Source organism: Cyprinodon tularosa, unplaced genomic scaffold, assembly GCF_016077235.1.
Source record: "Cyprinodon tularosa strain WSP-4 unplaced genomic scaffold, ASM1607723v1 ctg12, whole genome shotgun sequence".
In the NCBI taxonomy this organism is placed as follows: domain Eukaryota; kingdom Metazoa; phylum Chordata; class Actinopteri; order Cyprinodontiformes; family Cyprinodontidae; genus Cyprinodon; species Cyprinodon tularosa.
In genome coordinates, this window is record NW_024038003.1 from 85,133 (window position 1) to 106,405 (window position 21,273).

The 21,273-nt window shown below is 37.9% G+C and overlaps 2 protein-coding genes across 2 annotated transcripts; both read right to left on the reverse strand.

Moving 5' to 3' along the window:
- Nucleotides 1–944: 944 nt before the first annotated feature.
- capn10 (calpain 10) lies at nucleotides 945–16,120 on the reverse strand. The gene is made up of 13 exons (XM_038269668.1): nucleotides 15,827–16,120; nucleotides 15,361–15,546; nucleotides 10,856–10,987; nucleotides 10,555–10,751; nucleotides 10,163–10,395; nucleotides 9,940–10,081; nucleotides 8,314–8,480; nucleotides 7,970–8,226; nucleotides 7,697–7,899; nucleotides 4,416–4,671; nucleotides 4,037–4,230; nucleotides 2,385–2,430; nucleotides 945–1,704 (listed from the first exon to the last, which is right to left on the reverse strand). The coding sequence occupies exons 2-13, from the start codon at nucleotides 15,490–15,492 to the stop codon at nucleotides 1,675–1,677; spliced, it is 1,989 nt and encodes a 662-aa protein (XP_038125596.1). The 5' UTR covers nucleotides 15,493–15,546; nucleotides 15,827–16,120; the 3' UTR covers nucleotides 945–1,674.
- A 1,074-nt stretch (nucleotides 16,121–17,194) lies between these two features.
- ccl20a.4 (chemokine (C-C motif) ligand 20a, duplicate 4) lies at nucleotides 17,195–18,109 on the reverse strand. Its single transcript, XM_038271988.1, has 4 exons — nucleotides 17,925–18,109; nucleotides 17,647–17,758; nucleotides 17,480–17,557; nucleotides 17,195–17,365 (listed from the first exon to the last, which is right to left on the reverse strand). Exons 1-4 carry the CDS (start codon nucleotides 17,983–17,985, stop codon nucleotides 17,353–17,355), a joined length of 264 nt encoding a protein of 87 aa, XP_038127916.1. The 5' UTR covers nucleotides 17,986–18,109; the 3' UTR covers nucleotides 17,195–17,352.
- Nucleotides 18,110–21,273: the final 3,164 nt, after the last annotated feature.

The window sequence follows — 21,273 nt, forward strand, 5'->3', positions numbered from 1 at the left end:
TTTAAAACATCAGTATAAATTTTCAAATATTTAATCTGTATTTGATTATAAAATTTTTGACAGATATGTTATATTTCTTTCCTTAATATTTAATAGTGATCTGTCTATATTAATATATTTCCATGTCCAGGTAGGTCTCAAAGGCCACAATACTGTTGGACTAAATTCTTTGTTAAATACATAAAATGTTTTTGCTCCGTCATCCCCAACCCACCCAAAACTATTACTTTGTTCCTTTCCTCTTTCCCAACAAAATACTTTAACTGGATGATCTTCATTGTGTCCTTTTAAATTTATCCAATATTTAACCATTAACTGTTGTCTTCTGAAACATAAATGGCATTTCTCCTAATTTTACATGTAAAGTTGGAGTTGATTTAACTGCCCCTTAACAAATTTTCATTGCTCTAGCTTGGAAACCCTGGTCTAAAACACAGACTTAAACATCAACTAAACAGATTTCATAATGACATATGTTCAGTGTTTTAGCATTTTTTTCCTTGAAAAAGTCTTGAATAATGAATAGCTGGTTTAAAAACAAAAAACTTTTATATGTCATAAATGTACCTAAAAAAAGCAACAAAAAAGAAACCAAAGTTTGTGCAAAACCAAGTTTCTGTTAATTTCACCTCACAAAACAATAGTTTTCCCTGGAAATGGCCAATTTACAAACAAACCCCCATATATCTGAGAATCACATCAAGAGAACAGTTAGGTTAGTTTAAAGATTTTATTCTATACATACATATATATATTTTTCCCACAGGATAAGAAACTAATGATATAAATAAGCAGAAAAGTACCACTGATCAGTGAGATGCTGTTTATCAAAGTCTGGTGTTGCTCTGGCAGCAGTGATCATAAATCTGGTGACATCAGCTCACAGATAACGATGGTTACGAGCAGACGGACACACACCTCTGCACATGCGCTGCCCCAATATAAAAAAAAAGAAGAACCAGCATCCTTTGATATGCTGCATTTCTATTGTCACCCCCTACACTTGTCCTCTGTCCTTGCGGTAACTTCAAACAGCAGCTTCGTGCAGGAAGAGCTCTGGACCAAATCTAAGGGACTAAAAAGGGAGGTGAAGGGTGAGTATGGGAACTAGATCTATAAGTTTGGTTCAACAATTAAGGTTTTATTTTACATTTTTTGGTTTGCTTATTGTAAACGTGTTTGCCTTACGGAACAAACAATACAATAACGTATTTTGGGGGAAGGAATGTCTGGAAAATTCTAGGTTGGTACGGTGTGGTGTGGTTTGGTTTGGTTGGCTCTGCTACTGCAGACCATCCCTGACTCCCCCCCCCATGCCTCTTTGAGGACCTTCATGAGAAGACTCTTTGTTCTGGGCCGGCGGGCGTACAGAGTGAATGAGCGAGAGCGGTGGCGGTACTCTTCAGTGGCCGCTGTTTGTTTACACCAGCCAGTGCCGTCATACTTCATTAGCAGCAGAGCCCAGCGACAACCTCTGATGTCCTAATCACAGATGATTGTGGAGCTGCACATAAACCTCTGTGGTTTGTCCCCCTCCCTGCCCGGCTGCACTCTTAGTCCATATATAAAAACACAGTCATGGCTTCTGTGGTCAGCGCCGCTTGACGGTGGAATGGCTCGTTTCATCGTGGGCCAAGAGGCACGGGGTGGTGGGCTGACGTCAGTCCTGGGCAGCTAGGTTTTCATCAAAGAGATGTGAGAGACCTGCCACCCAGAGACACAATAAACAAAACAGATGGATTATTCAGTGCTGCCACCTTCTGACGACAAGCTAAACGTTGTCAGAAGGTGGTAAGTGATGCTCCTAATTAATATATCTGAAATATTACCTGTCACATCTGCCTTGGTTCTAATTATATAATTGCTTAGATATTGTTTGGTTATGATAATGTTTTAAATTATCATACCCTCCCTATCCATTTTTATTTAAATGTTGAAAACCATTTATACCCTTCTAAATATACTTGAAATTAGATAATAGTTATTGAGATTATCTGATTATCATCAGGTTCTGGTCATTCCCCAATAAAAGGAAACATTTTGGTGAATCTAAAAGATTTCATTAAACCGTTGAATAACTTAAAACTTTATTCAATTACAGCTAGAACCAGAACCATTATATAAGAGATTTTAAGTACTTTATCAAAAGCTCCCATGAAGGTTAGATTTGTCACTGATGGATATATGTGATTTATTAGAGTATTGTATTTGCAACCAAAAACACAGCTGTGATGTAAAAGAAAAACAAAGTTCATTATCTATAGATGTTTTAGAAACAAAATTATCAAATTCTTAATAACCAAAGTTAAATAACTCTGTCATCACCTTCTTTTAATCAGTTCACATAAAAATCATAGGTGACTCATGTGATCAGATGAACCAACCTCATGAACAGCGCTCCCAAGTTTCTCCTGGCTTTTCACCACTTTCCTGGAAACATTTAACAAACATTTTAGATCAAAAATGCAATTTCTTCCCCCCCCCCCCCCCCCAAGAAGTAACTGACAACCTTATTTTCGACCACATTATCTTTTCTTTTTCAGGTTTGTATTTTTTTTTTTTACATGTAACATCCCTCAGCCTCCTTTAACGCCATAAATCTCAACTTGAGCAAGAGCAGAAGTCTGACACGCTCAGAGCAGACCGAGAAGGATAAGAGAGGTAGTCTCTATGTTTTCTGTTTTAGGTCTGCTAGATTTACCAAAATTATTTACATTTTCTAAATGAAAGACTAATAAACTAAACTAGACTAATAAATTATTTATGGTGAGAAGTTTGCTTACTGTAAGATTACTCGACATTTAGACACTTTGGTAAAGCCCAGATAATGATGGCATGGCTTTGTTAGCTTCTGATGCAGTTCATTTGCCACATTTAAATTTACCCCAACCACAGAGGTTCCTTTGAGATATTAGAGTGATCAAAGGAAATCAGACAAGCCATCAGGAGAACAACTGTGGGAGTCCACAGCGTTATTTAGGATAATTCCCAGATGTTCAAATGTATCAGGTTCATGGGTTCAGCCATTAATTTGCAAGTTCAAAACTTGCATGAGTGGGTTCTCTCCAGGGACCAAGACTTCCTCCCACGATCTAAGTATATAATTGTTAGGTGGTAACTCTAAATAGAGCTTGGTGTAAGAAGCTTTATGGCTATGGGGGAGGAGCTAAATAGATGGCTACAAAGCAAGATAGTACACAACGGTGTGTACTACTCCCTTCAGAGGACAGCACAAACAGGCTACTGCGGGTACTATTTAATGAAGATGCCAGTTGGGGACCTGTGAGGCGTCTGTTTCTCAAACTAGAGACTCTAATGTACTTATCTTCTTGTTCAGTTGTGCAACGCAGCCTCCAACTTCTTTTTCTACTCTGCTTAGAGCCTGTTTGTGCTGTCCTCTGAAGGGAGTAGAACACACCGTTGTAGGAAATCTCCAATTTATTAGTAATTTCTCGCATGGAATAGCCTTCATTTCTAAGAACAAGAATACACTTTCAAGTTTCAGATGAAAGTTATCTTTTTTTTGGCCATTTTGAGCGTTTAATTGACCCCACAAATGTGATGCTCCAGAAACTCAATCTGCTCAAAGGAAGGTCAGTTTTGTAGCTTCTGTAACGAGCTAAACTGTTTTCAGATGTGTGAACATGATTGCACAAGGGTTTTCTAATCATCAATTAGCCTCCTGAGCCAATGAGCAAACACATTGTACCATTAGAACACTGGAGTGATAGTTGCTGGAAATGGGCCTCTATACACCTATGTAGATATTGCACCAAAAACCAGACATTTTCTAGAATAGTCATTTACCACATTAGCAATGTATAGAGTGTATTTCTTTAAAGTTAAGACTAGTTTAAAGTTATCTTCATTGAAAAGTACAGTGCTTTTCCTACAAAAATAGGGACATTTCAGTGTGACCCCAAACTTTTGAATGGTAGTGTAGCTAGCTAGCTATATATAGATAGACAGTCAGAAAGATCTATTTTATACTTTTCTGCAAAATCCTCTTTGATAGGAGCAATATAAGTCAGCTAACCTGTGTATTTTGCGAGCCAGGCTGATTGTGAAGTTTGCTGAGCAGTCGGGCTGATAGGTAGACGGCACTATGGTGTAAGATCCAGGAGGAAGAGAGCAGGCCAGGCTGACATGCTGTGTGTAACAGTGGGGCGTGCAGCTGGCCACAGGGTCCTTATCTTTGGCTACTGTCTGCTCTGAATCCTCCTGGAGTACCTAAGGTAAATTAGACAACCAACATTAAAACAAAGATTAGTTTAAGTTTGTCTAAGTCTGTTAACAGCAGTGATGTTTATTAAATCAACTTATCTCACCCTAATAGTTGAAAGAGAATAGAAATAAAGTGTATTTCGTTTCACACATGACCATATAGCTTTGATAATCTCTGATTTTTGACCGACCTTGTAAACATGGAAGCCAATAGGATGTAAATCGGTGTCAGGGCGGCTTTGGTGCAGAGAGATCCTGACACTGACCCCAGATGTCACTGTTGGTTCATCACACACTGCAAAAGGGAAGCTGGGGTTCTGCCAGTATGACGGGAAGTTCCTGCTTCCTCCCGCTGTCCTTCCCTCCACCCACGAGCCATGGAAGATACTTGTCTCCCACTCGCCGTCTGTCATCAGTGGCAGTGAGGATGCTGGACTTTTTAGGGCACTAAGGATAAAAAGGGCTTTGTTATTTCATGAACAAACATGAGACTGATGAGAGAAGTGAGAAGAGAGATGGGAGAAGTGTGATATTCAAATAGAAAAATCCACGTTCAAATAAATAAATACATGTTCTCTAAATAGGAAACACAGAGGTAAACATGGGTGGCTTTAACTTCTACGTTGTTATTTTGGCTGTAATTTAGTCACATTTTTCCTATGACTCAAAAATAAACAATAAATATTGTTTTTCTTGCAGGTTCACATAAATATTAGCATTTACACATAACAACCGCCACCTTCTGTATGTTTAAAGTGGATTTTTATGTGATGGGCCAACATTAAGTAGCAAATATAAATAAAGTTAAAGGAAAATGCATGTTGGTTTTTTTCTTTCAACAAATAAAATCCTATATTAATTCATCTATATCAGGGGTCTTCAACTTTTCCTAAATAAAATAAAAGTGATTTACAACCACAAAATATAACCTGACTGTTTAATAAAACAGCCCCAGGAAATATGTTGCCATTTTAAACAACCAACAGTTTATTTATATTCTTAGACTTTAAAATATGAACAGTGGGATCAATTCATAAAGATGAAGCATGGATTTTTTTTATAGGGTAGTATTTGATCTAAAGCAGGGGTCTTCAATGTTTTCCAGGCCAAGGACCCCCAAACTGATGGCCAGATCGAGCGGGGACCCCCTATTTATATATATTAGGGTTGTCAAAATTATCGATACTCAAAAAGTATCGATACTGAAACGTTGTATCCGGATACAATACTCATTTTCAAAAGTATCGATACAGTGCTACCACCAGTGGCACCTAAACAGTCATTCATCTAAAGTGCAGAATAGAGGAAAATGCACTTTCTGAACACTGTGTGATTGAATAATTCTGCGCACTTTTCAGTTTCACACTGTTTCTGTAACAGGTGCAGCTGCTGAAAATTATTTTTGTTTCTTAACCGGTTTGGCTAGTGTCATGTGTGCAAAGCATAGCCAAGTAAGGAAAACTTAATTTTAATTTTATAAGTTTTTTATCAAGCTTGCTTAATATTGTGCACAGCATACAACCTCAAAATATTGTTCTTATTGTTTATTGTATTTATTTATTAATTGTATTTTATTTTTAATGTAAAAATTTCAGTTGAATTTTGGAGTCTTTGTTTTTATCCTTGTGGTATCGAAAATGGTATCGAGTATCGAATATTTTCCTTAGTATCGGTATCGAGTTGAAAAGTTTAGTATCGTGACAACCCTAATATATATTGCATGAAATTGTGTAATATCAAACTGGTCCTATAGTCAGTCTATTTCATATAGTGTCATGTAACGATAGTAATTTCCCCCTGGGATTATTAAAGTCTGATTCTGATTCCTTGTTGATGGGACAGATGTTGTGAATGAAACGGTGCCCAGCTTGAAAGAGCTCCTGTGTGCATTGATGACTGAAAGATATCTTCTGCCTCCATTTATCTGTTTATTACAGTGTGTTGAATTCATGTTAATGTGTATTTAAAGACATTTCAATTAATGGAAAAAAAAATTCCAGGGGGGAATATAAAAAAAAAAAAAAGTCTAATCAACCAAAACTTTTGCGACCCCCATGCAGTACCTCTGAGGACCCCCTAGGGGTCGCGGACCCCCTGTTGAAGACCTCCCATCTAAAGATACATTATAATGAAACACAACATTTCCAAGCTAATTAAAAGTATTTCACTTTCTTTTAATTCTGTTGAGAAAATTCAATTCTAATATTCTTTATAAAACTTATCAAAGCTTTTAACCCTTTAAAGCCTGATCCAAGAATAAAACAAAACAGAAAATGTATTTTTTTTGGTTTGAATTCCTTATTTGCCCTTTTAAAAAAATATGTAAAAAGAAAAAACAGAAATACATTTTTGATATTAATAATTTATTACTATGCGATAAGCCAAGATTATTTTTTGTGTAGTCTTCTACTGGCTGTTATCAGGTATATCTGATTGTGTAAGATAGGATTTTGAGCAAAGTTTTTACCAATAAATTATGCAAAAGGTGTCAGATGCAAAACATTTCAGAAACCGTATGTATCAAATATGATACATTTGGCATTATAGGGTTAAGACTGGAATATGTTATTATAGTGCATTAGTTAGTTTTTTACATCATTTTTAGCCAGTTGCTGGTTGGAGACCACTGGGATCTTTGCAGCTTCTCTTAGGAAATATCTAAAAACAAGTTTATGTCTTCCAGCTTACACATGTCAAGTCTGATGTGTTTTCCAACTGTGTATCTCTGTAGCTCCTGCAGAATGAACATCAGCCTCTTGGCTTTTATTTACATTAACAAGCTGGCCAGTTTAAATGGACAATCGTGTTTTAGTGGATTTAAAGTTGTTCAAATGACAGATTAAATGGTTTCCTGCTGCTGTAGGTTGGTGCATGTGTGTACTCTTTAAATCAGGACACATTTCATAGGCCTAACCATTTAATTATTAAGTCTGTGAGTTAAATCTGATTGCAAATCAGTTTTCGAGATTAGCTGCTGTTGAAGTGTTATGAATTCTGTTTACATATAGCAGGTTTTAATTCTGATTGGTGGTCTAACTTTTCTTCTTCGCAGCCTGCAGTCAGCATTGTCACCGCTCATTTATCCATGGATGTTAAAAATAAACTAAATTAGATCACTGCTGTGTGTATTTTATTTCACTCTCTTTTTTCTGTTCTTGGGGGAGATCTGTGTCCCCACATCACAGCAGCAGAACTGTAGGATGGACAAGAAGGGCTGTAATCTACATAAACAGACTAATTTTAGTGAAAACACAAACAAGAAATAGCCCATCAAGACACACAGGCTCCTGAAAGTTAAGCTCTTGGGAAAAACAGACAGGAGCCTAAAAATCAACCTTTTAAGCTGCTCTATCACAGTTTTTAAAATTAAAAATGAAGTTTGTTGTTCTACTTTGACAAAAGAAAGAACAGATTCAGGAAGGACTACTGTATATATGAGCTGCTCTTTCTGTTCCTTATTGGTGACTCCTACCTGAGTGATATAGGAGAGGAGGAAAAGACCCGGATGAGGAAGTGGGCCTCGGCTCCTGGCTGGTAGGTGCTAGGAATGAGGAGGTAGTATCCAGGCTCCAGCTTCCTGCAGAGGACCACTTCTCTCTCGTAGGAATGGCAGTGAGTAGAAGCACAAGGCGGTTTGTTTAACATCCGGCTCAGATTAAAACGCTTCTTTTCCACCTGGAGAGAAACATTTTCAAGTAAATGACAATAACACACATGTTGTCATCCTGTTTTACACAGCACACACCTTCCACATATGTAGAGCAATGGCTTGGTAATGCTGGTGCTTTGTGTTACTTCTGTCTTCAAGGGTTCTTTGTGAGTATTTTTCCATGTTTCTGCATTTTCGGTGCTGCAGCAAGGATACCAGCACCTCGCCTTCTGCACACACTTTGAGCCAGAACTTGGGATTGCTGCTGTAGATGCTGGTGTTTCGGCTGCCGCCTGCAGAGGAGCCCTTTATCCAGCGGCTAGCCAGCTGATGGCTGTGTGTGAGAACGGTTCCTGTAAGAGGTAGAAAGATGGTCGAACACATCAAAGGTCTGAACCAATTAACTGCTGAAGATTTGCTCAACAAGAAAAAGGGATAACCTGTGTAAATGCTCTTCAAGCGTCCATCTTTGTTTATAGGATATCCCACTGTGATGTCATCAAACTGGGACGTAAACTCGGCCTCATCTAACCAGAATTCACCCTCTGCTGTTCTGGCTTGAAGCTCTGCAGCACAAACAGGGTCGAGGGAACTCCAACCATCACCGCTGTAAGTCAAATAGTTTTAAATATTTATTAAGCAGGAACAATAATGATGAAAAGAAAAAATAACAAAAAAAAACATACAACATTTTGACAGAAAAGCTGAACAAACATGGATGATTTAATTGACAAGGTGCCTGATAGGAAAAAGTATGTAGATGTGATTTAAGCAAAACAAAGGGGAGATGCTTAGACTTGTGGTACAGAAAATACGAAGGAACTGCCGGAAAAAAGATGCAAAGATAGACGTAATCAAAAGGTGTGCTGTGTTTTTATTGCAGATGGAGCTGTGGATTATCTTAATCTGTGTCTGCAGCTCAAAGCAGTTAATGAGGGGCCCTCATCATGTGCACCAAGAGGAACCACACAGCAGCAGAAGATGCTTAGGACTGCTCTGACAAGTCTCAAATTTGCTGTTGACCTGTGTAAGCCATAACACCAGGGGGCGCTATAGCAAAGCTAAATCTGTCTTAAAGAAGTTCTGCATCCGTAGAGTGACTCGGGCTCTAAAAAACTAGTTCTACCTCTGAAATAAAAAGACCCACTAAGATCCTAGAGAGTTGAGCTCTATTAGAACTTAAAGCTTTAACTTTGTTTTTAAAATGTAAACCTACATTAATATTAAACATTTAATTTATACCTCAGAGCTATGTGCCCCATCATCCTAATTAAACAACACTTATTACAAAGAAGAGACATATTTATTATTTATTGTTTAGCAGATAAATTCCACTGAGTCCAGTTCATGTCCTAAAAACAACAAAAGATTGTTTTAAGTGTTAATATATTGTGCAAGAAAAAAAAAAGATTAACTCCTTTTAGGCTGCCGATTTTTATTGTTGTTACTGAATGGAAATAGACTTTATGTAAAAAAAAAAAAAAAAAATCACTGAAAGACATTTTGGTCCAGGAAATGTATAAAATAAAATAAAAAATAAAATAAAAAGACAACATTAGGTACAGGATTTATCAGATAGTAATAATTGTTATTGTCATAAGTGTCTGGCAGTAACAGATATTTACAATGCAATAGTGGTGTCAAAAATAATTAAAAAAAAGAATTTTTTTTTTTTTTTAGTTTTAATGTGCTCAGTCTTTACATTCTGACTCACCAATTTACTTCCCTCCCTTTAATTCAGCCACTCAGCTGAGCAGAAGTCATGGCCCAGCCCAGTATTGTCATAGTAAACACTGTCTCAGTCTGTTATTATCTACTCTATAATCTATGATTGCAGATCTAAAAAAAAAATGGTTTCAATGTATTTATTGAGCAGCTTGAGAAACGTGACTGACTGCATAATCAGCTTCAGCTTGGTAAGATTATTTTTTCCTCTGATGTCATCATCCAGAAATGCTGGAATTTTTTCTGGTTTTAACGGCTCTTCTATTCACGATGCTATATATAGTTGGATATTCCTAAAACCATAATGTAAGCCTGAATCTTCTCTTTATACAAAAAGTTACCTCCAAGTCCAAGCTCCTGCCCAACAGCAGCGCCCCCACGGATTTCGGAGCCTGAGGAGGCGCACTTCACTCCCTGACACCTTCCTTACATCCAACCACTCCATCACAGTCAGAGCATGGTGCTGATCTAGCTCGCTGGGTCCTAATAGGAGTGAGAGTGTCAGAGATGGGGTTGGACAGGGGATTAGTGGTTGTATTATCTACAAATCAACCCTTATCTAACCTCCAGAGGGGCTGCGGGTGGAGCAGCTCAGTGCACACTCTTCTTGTACGCGGCACAGAAGGTTCAGGTCCAGCTTTTTCCTCGTGACTTCATCACTGTCCTGCTCTGCTCGCAGTTTTCCCTCTTGTGACCCAATTTCCCTTAGACTCCAGCGCTCTGCGACACCACCCGTCAGATCCACCAGGGCCTCCGACACCTGCCCAGCCCACAGTTGTTCATATGAACCATGAAGCCTGGAGGGGGTTAAGCGGGAATCAAATTGTTGAGATCTCATTGAAATGTTACCCAGAATGTACAACAAAAGAAACGAGAATATGAAACCGTAATCTTGACGGATTATTATGGTTGTACGGGAAAAAAAAGAATCATGAAAAAATCCTCAGGTTACCTACTTGGCATAAGCCTTTTCCAACAAAGCTACCCAGAAGGCAGAGAGGGAGTGGCACCGTGAGAAGCAGAGAGAGGAATTAATGCAGGGGAGACGGTCATCAATGGTCACATCTATCCAGCGGCCGTGCTGCCAGAGAAGAAACTGAAAGGAGCCTTTGTACCCACTGCTACCCCACTGGGGCTGACTTGGAGGCAGTACCTGTATGTGGAGCAAAGACAGCGCAGAAGACAAACACAAAGGTTAGGATTTAATAACAACGAGGACAAGTGACAATAACACCTGATGTTTGTGTTTGTGTGTACCTTGTTTAAAAGGTGCTGGTTGTTGAGCAGGAAGGTGCAAGCACAGAGAAACCAGCAGTCTCCCAACAAACCTTGTTTAGCATGAGCCAGGTTGAGGTTGGTGGGGAAGAGGGAAGGTGTCTGGCAGATCTCCTTTATACAAAATAAATATGAAAAGAATCAACAAGAGCCTTCAGAAAGGTAGTGTGACATGAACAGAGAAGGGAACTGGTGTCAAGCCTAAACTAGAAGTTTCTGTGTCAAATCCTCCTTATCACTTATAAAGCCTTAAATTGCCAAGCTCCATCTTATATCAGAGTTGATCATTCCTTATGTTCCTAACAGAGCACTTTTCTCTCAATCTGCAGGTTTACTAGTGGTTCCTAGAATTTCTAAAAGTAGAATTGGAGGCAGATATTTTAGTTATCAGGCTCCTCTCTTTTGGAACCAACTACCAGTTTAACAGTTTTCTACTTTTAAGGCTAGGCTTAAAACTTTCTTTTTTGATAAAGCTTATGGTTAGAGTGGCTCAGGTTAGCCTGAGCTATCTCTATAGTTATGCTGCTATGGGCTTAGACTGCTGGAGGACATAGGGACCTCCACTTCATCATTCTGCTTCATTCTATCTCTATTCTCCCACTTTGCAGAGTTTGTTAGTTAAATCTCTAACGTTATGCTCTCTCTGCTTTTTCTCATACTAGCTTCATCTGGTCTTTTCCTGTTTGACTGTGACAACATCCTGGAGAGAAATATCAGCTGTGCTGCTGCCATCAACACCTTTGTATGTTGGAGCTCGGCCTGTTTTTTAGTGTAGTCCTGTTTCTCTGACTGTGATTGGCTGGATGTGCTCTCTTCATCCTTGAACATGGTAGCTGGCTCAGAGCTTATCTGCCTGGCTGTGTGTTTCCAGGACGGGGCCGCCTTTTACAGTTGCCTTTTGGATCTCTGCTTCTGTCTCCTTGAACCCCAGTCGACCTCGGCAGACAGCTGGTTCTGCTGAAGGTTTCTTCCTGTTAAAAGGGAGTTTTTCCTCTCCATTGTTGCTAGAAGCATGCTTGGTATGTGTGATTTCCTTTGAGTCAATGAGTCGATGCAGTCAACTGGTATTCCTTAGATAGAAAACTTTGAATCAGTTTGACTGTATGACCTGGTTGTGTTGTCTCTGTAAAGTGCCTTGAGATGACATGTGTTGTGAATTGGCACTATATAAATAAACTGAATTGAACTGAATTGAAATCATAAGGAAATGCGTTTTCTAATCAGAAACCAGAGCCATTATTGGAGGGATTGGTGTTTGCCAGGCTGGAACATTGAGGAACATGGAGCTACCCCTCCCCCACCCGTTTCCGTACACTTCCCTGACTTCCAAGAAAGATAAATCAATCTGTTTGGGAATATTTCTACTTTGAATAAACAAATTGTAAAAAACGAAACCAGCTCCATCCAGCTCTTTTTTCGAGTTAATGCTATAATTATTTCCAACAACAGATGGTAAGCTTGAAAACAAGCTTAACCAGGCTACAGGGCAGATAACTGCATACTGGCTAACCAAGCACACACTCCCTAGGTCTCCAGCTTCAATCTTTGAGAGCCAGCGTCCTGCAACTTTGAGATGCATCCACGCTTCAACACATCTTTCCTAATGTATGATTGTAGTGTCTCCTGAAGGCCAATTTAAAAACTGCGGGAAACTGCTGTGCTTCCCTAGAAATTCCACACCAACATTGCAGAAGCATATCAGCTAAACTGGTTCGCGACCAGGCCCAAGAAACATTTGATGTGTGCGGTTGCAGAAGTATAATCTGCGCTTAAGTATTCATCCAAGCTTTGCAGAGGTAATGGGTTGGAAACCTCTGGACTATCACTGATAACTCAGCAGAAATTATACCATTATTCCTACATATCACACAGATGCTGGAAATGAATGATTATTAATGATGATTATTTTCAACAGATACAGTCAAACACTCAGAAAATACACTGTGCATTTTATACGTCCCTCTTTAGTTTAGTGGAGTAATTTAGCGTGTTTGCTACAGGAAACTATACACATCTAAAATATACGGAAGTTCTCTTTTATTTGAGAGACAAATTGGGGCTCTCAAATAAGGCTCTATCATTTCATGATATTACTTGCTTGAATAGCTCAGCTTGTTATAAGGCTATCAGGTTAGTTTATACAGCTGTATGAAAAAGTTTTGCTTTTCCGTGTTAAATAAATTAGTTTAGATGTTTTTCACAGACTTTTTTCTTGTTCAGGGTACCAAACTGTGAGAATGTGACATTTTGTCTACAATTAATACAAGTTTGAAACAACCTATGATTACATAAACAGGTAAGTAAGGTGATATTTACTTCCTGCAAAGAACAGCTGATGTGACCTGTGATGCATCATCAGTTTGAAATTACCAACTAACCACTCCCTGACTGAGGGATGAACCAGCATCACATTTTTCTGGAAGAGAATTAGGGCCACTGAAAAAACAACAAAAATAGGTTTTAAATTTTTATTTTAGTATGAGAAAAAGTCAGAATTATGACTTCAATCCAAGAATTCTGACTTTTTTCTCAGAATTCTGACTCTGGTCTCTGAATTCTGACTTTAATCTCAGAATTCTGTCTTTTGTCTCCAAATTCTGATTTTAATCTCAAAATTCTGATTTTAATCTCAAAATTCTGATTTTAATCTCAAAATTACTTTTTTAGAATTTTGTCTTCAATCTCAGAATTCTGACTTTTTTCCCTGAATTCTGACTTTTGACTCAGAATTCTGACTTTTGACTCAGAATTCTAACTTTAATCTCAGAATTCTGCATTTAATCTCAAAATTCTGAATTTAATCTCAAAATTAAGACTTTTTTAGAATTCTGACTTCAATCTGAGAATTCTGACTTTTGTCTCTGAATTCTGACTTTGGACTCTGAATTCTGACTTTAATCTCAAAATTCTGACTTTAATCTAAAAACTATGACTTTTTTAGAATTCTGACTTTAATCTCAGAATTCTGACTTCAATCTGAGAATTCTGACTTTTTTCTCTGAATTCTGACTTTAAAGGTACACTATGCAACCAGTGTTGATTTTCCAGTGAGGCTCCCTCCAGAGGGCGAAAGTAAAAGTGCACTGTCGTAAATATGCTCAGCTGTTCTCCTGGTTTCTCCGTCAAGCCAGGCGCGGTTGTTTTGAGCTTAGCAGCGAATGACTAACGCTGCGTTCACACTGGATGTAGCTGGCGCGACAGAAGCAGCGAGTTTACATGCAAAGGTCCCGCGGCGCGTTTTGAGCTGCAGGCGTAGCATGTCTGAGCGGCTGCAGCAGCGCGTCGGGTGAGAGACAGGGAGAGAGACACAGCGCTGATGATCACTGCTCTTAAAACGTTTATTGACGCCTAAATTAACTTAAAATGCAGAAATCTGCCGGCAGAATATGCAGTTTGGATTATTTAGATGAAAAACACCTACCAGCTGCTGCGGTGAACCGCTGCTGATGAAGGGATCCATACTGTCGGCGCATCCCTGGTATGTGGGGGTCTGAGCGGCTCCGACAGAAAAAATATTGAAGGCAGGATAATAATCTGAATGAACTGACTGCACTGATTACGTTTTCATGTGTATTTTCTCACTTAAACACATATTAAAACTACTTTATTCCCACTGATCACAGCAAATATAGCTGCAAGGCAGAGAAAGGATAGTGAAGCTCCGCCCAACGCGCCTCAGACACACTTTTGCAGCCAGAGCAGCAAAGCTGCTTCAGCCGCGCGTCAGTACTAACTGGTACAAGCAGCAAAAATGAAGCAGCAGATGCGATTTTGCTGCTTTTGCTGCGTGAACGTAGCATAACTGCACAAAGATTGCCACTGTGCTAGCAACGAGAATGCTTTTAACTGGGGGGTGTAGCAGTTCTCGCCGTAAAGCAAGACTGACTCTCACGAGACTTCTGAGCCTGTGGGTGCGGGTCGGTGCTCCTGCAGTTGCAAGTGCAGTATTTCCCCCACAGACCACCAGGGCGGCCGAGAATACCTTTGTTCAACCTGAAATGACTCATTTAGTCATCCATAACGTTATGGAACACATTAATTAACTGAAAAATGTTGCATAGTGTCCCTTTAATCTCAGAATTCCTACAGAATTCTGACAGCTAACAGACATAATAGCATCAAGTCATAGCCATGTCTTTTCTAGAGACTAAACTAGATCACCTTTTGCTCTTCCATTAATGTAATAGCATTTAGTCATTTTCCACCAATGTGTCACTGGCCCTCTCAAACAGCTCACATCATTGTCAGTGCAGCTGAGTGCTCCCACATCTTTTCCTTCATGGTGCCCATCTAAATTAAGATCCACAATTCTGGGATTAAAGTCAGAATTGTGACATTTTTCCCCCATATCATACTGAAATAAAATTTAAAAATCAGTTGACTTTTTTTATTTTTTCAGCGGCCCTAATCCTCTTCTGTACATTTTAAACCCAATCAGCCAAAAGCTCCATCTCCAATCTGAGCAGGAACCCTCCCAGGTGGTTTACCTGTGGACGCAGCCATGTGATTTCCCGCTGCAGCCTGGCGATGGGTGTGGAGCTGTCCAAGAAAAGGGAGGAGGCAGCTGTGGGAAAGTCCAGGTCCTGGAACAAAGCTGCACCTTCACAGTCCTCCTTCATGGCTCCTGTGGGTCTGCTGGCTTTGCAAGTGCGCCTCTAACATCTAGATTACATCTATCCAGAGAAGAGTGGCAGCATGGGTTGAATTATTACTTTATTTCTATGAAAGTATTCAAAATGAATCATCGGCGGCTTCATGCAGGTGTTCACTCACAGTAAATAAGATAATTCAATTTGACCAAAACGCTTCAGTTTTAGTGCATTTTATCTCGCTCTCATTATTATATTTATAAAAATAAAAAAAACAGTAATAATATTTGTATGCAGATATAGGCGGCAAACAGTCTCAAAGGCTGGTTAATACATTTATTTCATAGATTTTTCTCTATCTTACCGCTCTGGTCTTCTCTGCATCTCTCCCTCTGCAGCTGTCATCCTCAACAACAACGGAGCTAGCTCAGTTAGCTTCAGTTAGCTTGTGCTATGTTCATGGGTGCTCTGACATTCCCATATCTCTTTATCTTATCGCGGTTTTACATCTATAGCCGCAAGGATGTCTTACCACAATGACAACTTTCATTTATATTTGTACCAGAGTTCACCTCTCTGCTATAAAATGCACCCTCAGAATGGAACTGTAGCTAACTATTAATGCAGGTGAATCCTTCCTGTGCTGCTGTTTGCCACTGCCGCCCACTGTCCGGGACCCTATATTACAATGTCCCCTGAACGCATCTAGGGTTCACGTTAACACCAGCAATGAAAATGTGGATGTACTTGTTTTTAACGTTAGTTTATTTATTTATTTATTTATTTTAAGAAATAGGAGAATAAAATAAACGTCATAACTGTTGTATAATTTTTTTAGAAGAAATAGTAGAATAAAATAAACATATCTGTTTACTTTTTTTTAAGAAATAGGAGAATACATTAAACATCATCACTGTTGTATCAGTAGCTCTTTTTTAGTATAGGTTAAAGGAGATTTTGTTCTTATTCTATTTTAATTTACAAATAAAATTATAATTTACAAATAAAAACATTTGCCACAGTTTTGGGCTTGTACAATCATATACAGCAAATCCATTTGCTTTGATCTAACTAGGGCTATGACTAATAACCACGTGGTGGATCGATTTATTTGGCGACCTTTTTTTTATTAAACAACAGATAATAGAAGAGGTTGCCTTATATGATATGTTTCACAAGCCTAAGCTAAACTTAGGTTCTGAATAGAGCATAGTGAGAAATATATATGACAGACAGACAGACAAGTTTGTTTGTTTGTTTCCACTACCATGCCGTATTTAGTTCAATCCGTTTTAAAATTGACTCAGCTTTTGTATCAGTGCTGCAGAACAGATTTGCATTAACATGATGCAGTCACTGAAATGTTTCACTGTGGTGTCAGAGTATCGTATCTAGAGCAAAGTTTCAATTCGGTCTGATCTCACAAGAATTTCTTCAGTGTTTGCAATGAAAATTCTCATGGCTTTTTTTCAACAAAGACAACAATTAAATCCAGGTCTGTAGATTTCTCACATAAAATATTAAGTCGAATTTCTTTAACATAATGAATAAAGGTGATTCTTACTGAATGTTTTTTTTTTTTTTTTGGGGGGGGGGGGGGGGGGGGGGGGGAATACTAGTAGAGCTGCATTAATTCCCTTTAGATTTAATGTGGTCTAAAAGGATCTACAGTACCTAAAAATATGAACATTAAAGCCAGCCCATTAAATGAATACATCAATAGACTGAAACATTTAGGAAAATATCAGATTTATTGAAAATAAGTGAGTACAAAAGGGAAAAGAAATATATAGTTATATAAATGCAGTTAAAAACATATATATGTGCGATGGTTATAGTAATATGTTAAAGCATATTTTCTCAGAAGAACCGTCATAGAAGTGAAGGTGTTCAGCTTCGTTTGCTAAAAAAAAAAGAAAAAGAGAAAGCAATATTAAATATTTAAATCAAACATTAAATCTTGAATTAATGGTGATTCTGGTCTACTAAGAAATGTCGAGCCAAGATAACGGCTTACTTCAGATACTCGATGGCTCTGCGGACCCATGGCATATCAGGATTGGCACAGACAAGTTTGTTTTTCACAGTGAGGAAACTGAAATCAGAAAAATGGAGAAGTTTTGAGCATGCAATCACATTCGTAATACCCATTATGTATGTCGTGTTGAAAAACCTTTAACTTACATTGTTGAATTGATGTTGCAGTTGCCTGTGTCGAATTGCATCCAATAGGCTTTCAGGTTCTGTAATCTTATTGGATTGTTAAAATTTTTTGTGCAACAAGGTCCCTGGAAACCTTTGTAAAGAGAGAAAAAAAAACATTGACATGTTAGAGAAAATTTTTGTTTTTCATGTTTCACACTTTGATGCCTCAAAAGTAATATAATACCATAAAGTTAAAATATAATATCTCTATAAAGCTAAAATACTCAGAATTAAGGCTCCTTTAAAATCCCACTTACTGGTTTCGCTGAGAGCTATGAGCAGCAGCAGTGCAAAGACACACACAGTAAGCTTTGCCATCTTCCTCGGTGGTAAATCAGAGAGCTGGTATGGATTGAAAGATGGGATTTAGAGATATGATCTACCTCTGGCTGTGAAGTTTAAATAGGCTGTGACACGGAAGGAAGCCGTCCAACCACTCACCAAGAATGAGTTGGAAAAAACTAGGCTGTGATGTATTTAGGTCAGGTGGGAAGTGTGACGTTCCGTGTACTTTTTACCAACAAATCCCCCCAGTACAGGGCTCCAATGTGTGATATCATGCTATGTCAAGAAAAAAAGGCTATTAGAAATTCTAACATTTTTATGAAGTATTCTTTTTACGTCTTCCTCATAGGAAATTACTCAACGTAAATAGTGCAATCCCACTAGTCAATGATTAAAATGTAAACAAAGGTAGTTTCAGCTACACACTTTATGACAACTATATAGGACAAAGTGTTTCATTTGTCATGCATGAAATTAGCTATTAGTGTGATATATATAGAATGACATACTTCAGGTGGGGTTTAAACCATAATTACAATGATTCACTCTGCAAAAGCTTACTCAAAAGTTAACTTTCTAGCAAATATTGTGACTGTATTACAGTAGTTAAATAACATTTCTAATGCAATATTTTGTTTATCTTTGCTTCAAGAACTGATAAATAGATTTATCTGAAGCCTTATGAGAGGTTGCATAATCATTTACCCGCAATTTACAAGAGAAAGAACACAAGAAAACGTACTGCAACCCCAAACCTCATCCTGACCTTATTGTTGTAGCATTATGTTGCAATGTTTGACAGCCATTTTGTTTCTTCATAACCTCATTTATTGTCCTTTATACTCATTACTGTATTTTGCTGACTAGTTTTATAAAGTTTCTAAATCTCACAGACTGAATAAATGTCAGCTTATTGGGTTAAATCATTGCAATGCAGTATTGAAAGGGTCGCTTCATTCCAGGTAAAGATTCAAATGTTGGTTAAACCAGATTTTGAAGGCCGGCCAGTCATGTACTGGACAGGAAAGTGTTTCTATAAGATTGCAATCAATCAACATGTAGAAGCAAGTGTTCTCAGTCAGTAGCTCTATGACGTCAGTAAGATGCATTAGTTAGAATGACTGATCCTTTGTGTGAATTGTCTGAGGTTGTCCTTCAGTTCCATTTGTCTAATTAATCAAGCTGTATTTGTTTGATCTTTGTTTTGTTATTGTTAGAGTGAAACCAGGAAGCAAAATTCCACTGCCATGTTTTAATTCCTTGTGAGAGGATTTAAAGTTCCTATTAAAAAAGCCCGGCCTAAATTACACAATCATTGTTGCCCTAAAAGTAGATGTGACAGTCTTGTCTGTTGTTTAGTTAGCAAAAGGTTTAACTGAAGTATTATGCAGGCACACGCTCTAATCTGAGGTATGAAAAGATCGAAAAGATCAAACATTTGTCAGAGCAAGTACTGTGTGGTAGATCTATATCAGTAAAGGGAAGTCAGGCTTTGAGATTCTCTGGATCCTCTTTGTTGAAAGACAAAGTTACAAAATGATAGGGTTCTAAAATGAATTTAACTTAACCTAAATTTCATGTGATAAGTGCAAGTTTCAATTAGCCCTTTTATCTTTTAATTCTGACTTACACAAGCAAAGTATAATATAAAAAGATACTGGATTGGGGCTCTTTTTTAAAATACCATCCAAATCATTCTTCATATTAGTCCTTTTAAGATCTGATCTAAATAAAAACTATGTTAATAAACTATTTTTGGTACCCTCTTAACTGTTTGATTAAATGTTTTTTATGAATGTTACGTAATAAACTGAACATCACAAAAACATCCATGGGGTATAAGAACCACTCACTATGTCAAATATATATATTTGTTTGCTGTGAAGCAACAATGCAAACTGTTACTATAAATAAATAGACATTTAAACAGTTTATATAACATAATGCGCCTCTAATTACATGAGAATGTATGCGTAGGAAAGTTCAAGTACCTAAATGACTCCTGTGGTTTTGACGGAAATTTAGTTACACGAGATTTTAGGCTATTGTGACCTATTTCACTGCACTAAATGCACTCTTGCCTTTGATGCATGGGTCTTGAGTATAAGCTTAAGTGTTCCTCTGACCTAGAAAAGAACCTGTGTGGAACCCCACTGTAACCCACATGAACGACCCACATAAAGCAGATGCACGGAGGTCCTCTCAGTGTTTTATCTTCCTTGAACTTTTTCCACTAACTCTATATGTCAGGTATTAGGTCTTCTTTTCATTAGCCATGATACTTCTGTTTTAAATGGAAGCATAGGGTATTCTCATGCTAGGCTGATGGAAACACCAAGCACACACACCCATAGCTATTTTAAGTAAGTGCTGACTCGTAGCTAGTTTTTTTTTTCCTTCAGTTTTTTTGTTAATAAAATACTAATTAAATCACACACCTTTCCGGCTGATTACTCAGACTGGATCCCATATTAGAGTACCTGCTTATTACGACACTTGTAACTGCCGGAAGACTCTGTGTCTGTGAGGATGGTTAAGATACAGAAGTAAGTGTCAGTATTCTGACGTATTTCTTTCACCCTTTTCAAATAAGGTTTTAACATCACAATTTATTTTTTATTAAAATAAAACTACAATAAAAAAGTAGATGAGAGATGAAATGTGACTTGATGCGTGATTTAACATTCCACCTTTTATCTGCCCACATTCATGTGACACCTTTAGTGCTCAACTGTATTATAACAGACTTCAGCTTTCTTATTTGATCAAATCTTGTTTTTGTTTTGTTTTTTTCTCACTTTTTTAAACTTATTTCTGTTTTTATAAAGTTGTTTGGTTTGAAGAAGGATCCTTTCATTTTCTGTGTGTAACTACTAGTGACCACACCAACCAAGCCCAAGGAGTACCAAGACATTTAGAGGCCGAGACCAAGACCATATAGGTATTGGTGGTGGTCTTGGTCTCCGTACCCCTTGGTCTTGGTTGGTGTGGTCTTGACTATATGCTAGTAAGTACTTTATTAGTTAGTTTACCATCACTGGAGCAAATAACGTTATGCAGTGAAATAAAAACATTAATCAAGCTAGAAACAACAATCTTATGAAAAATTCCAGTGACTTTTATGAATAGAAGAAAATAATATTGGCAACTATTCTCTACTAAGAAGCAGAACTAATAAGAACTCCTCATTTCTTTTTAGAGCTGATGCTCTGTTCACCACCTGTGTCCAGTGGTCCAGATTGTTGTGAACGTTTAAGAAAATGTTAGCAGTGTGGAAGGATAGTCTTCTCTAACTTGAAGCTTGTACAATTTCAAAGTCTG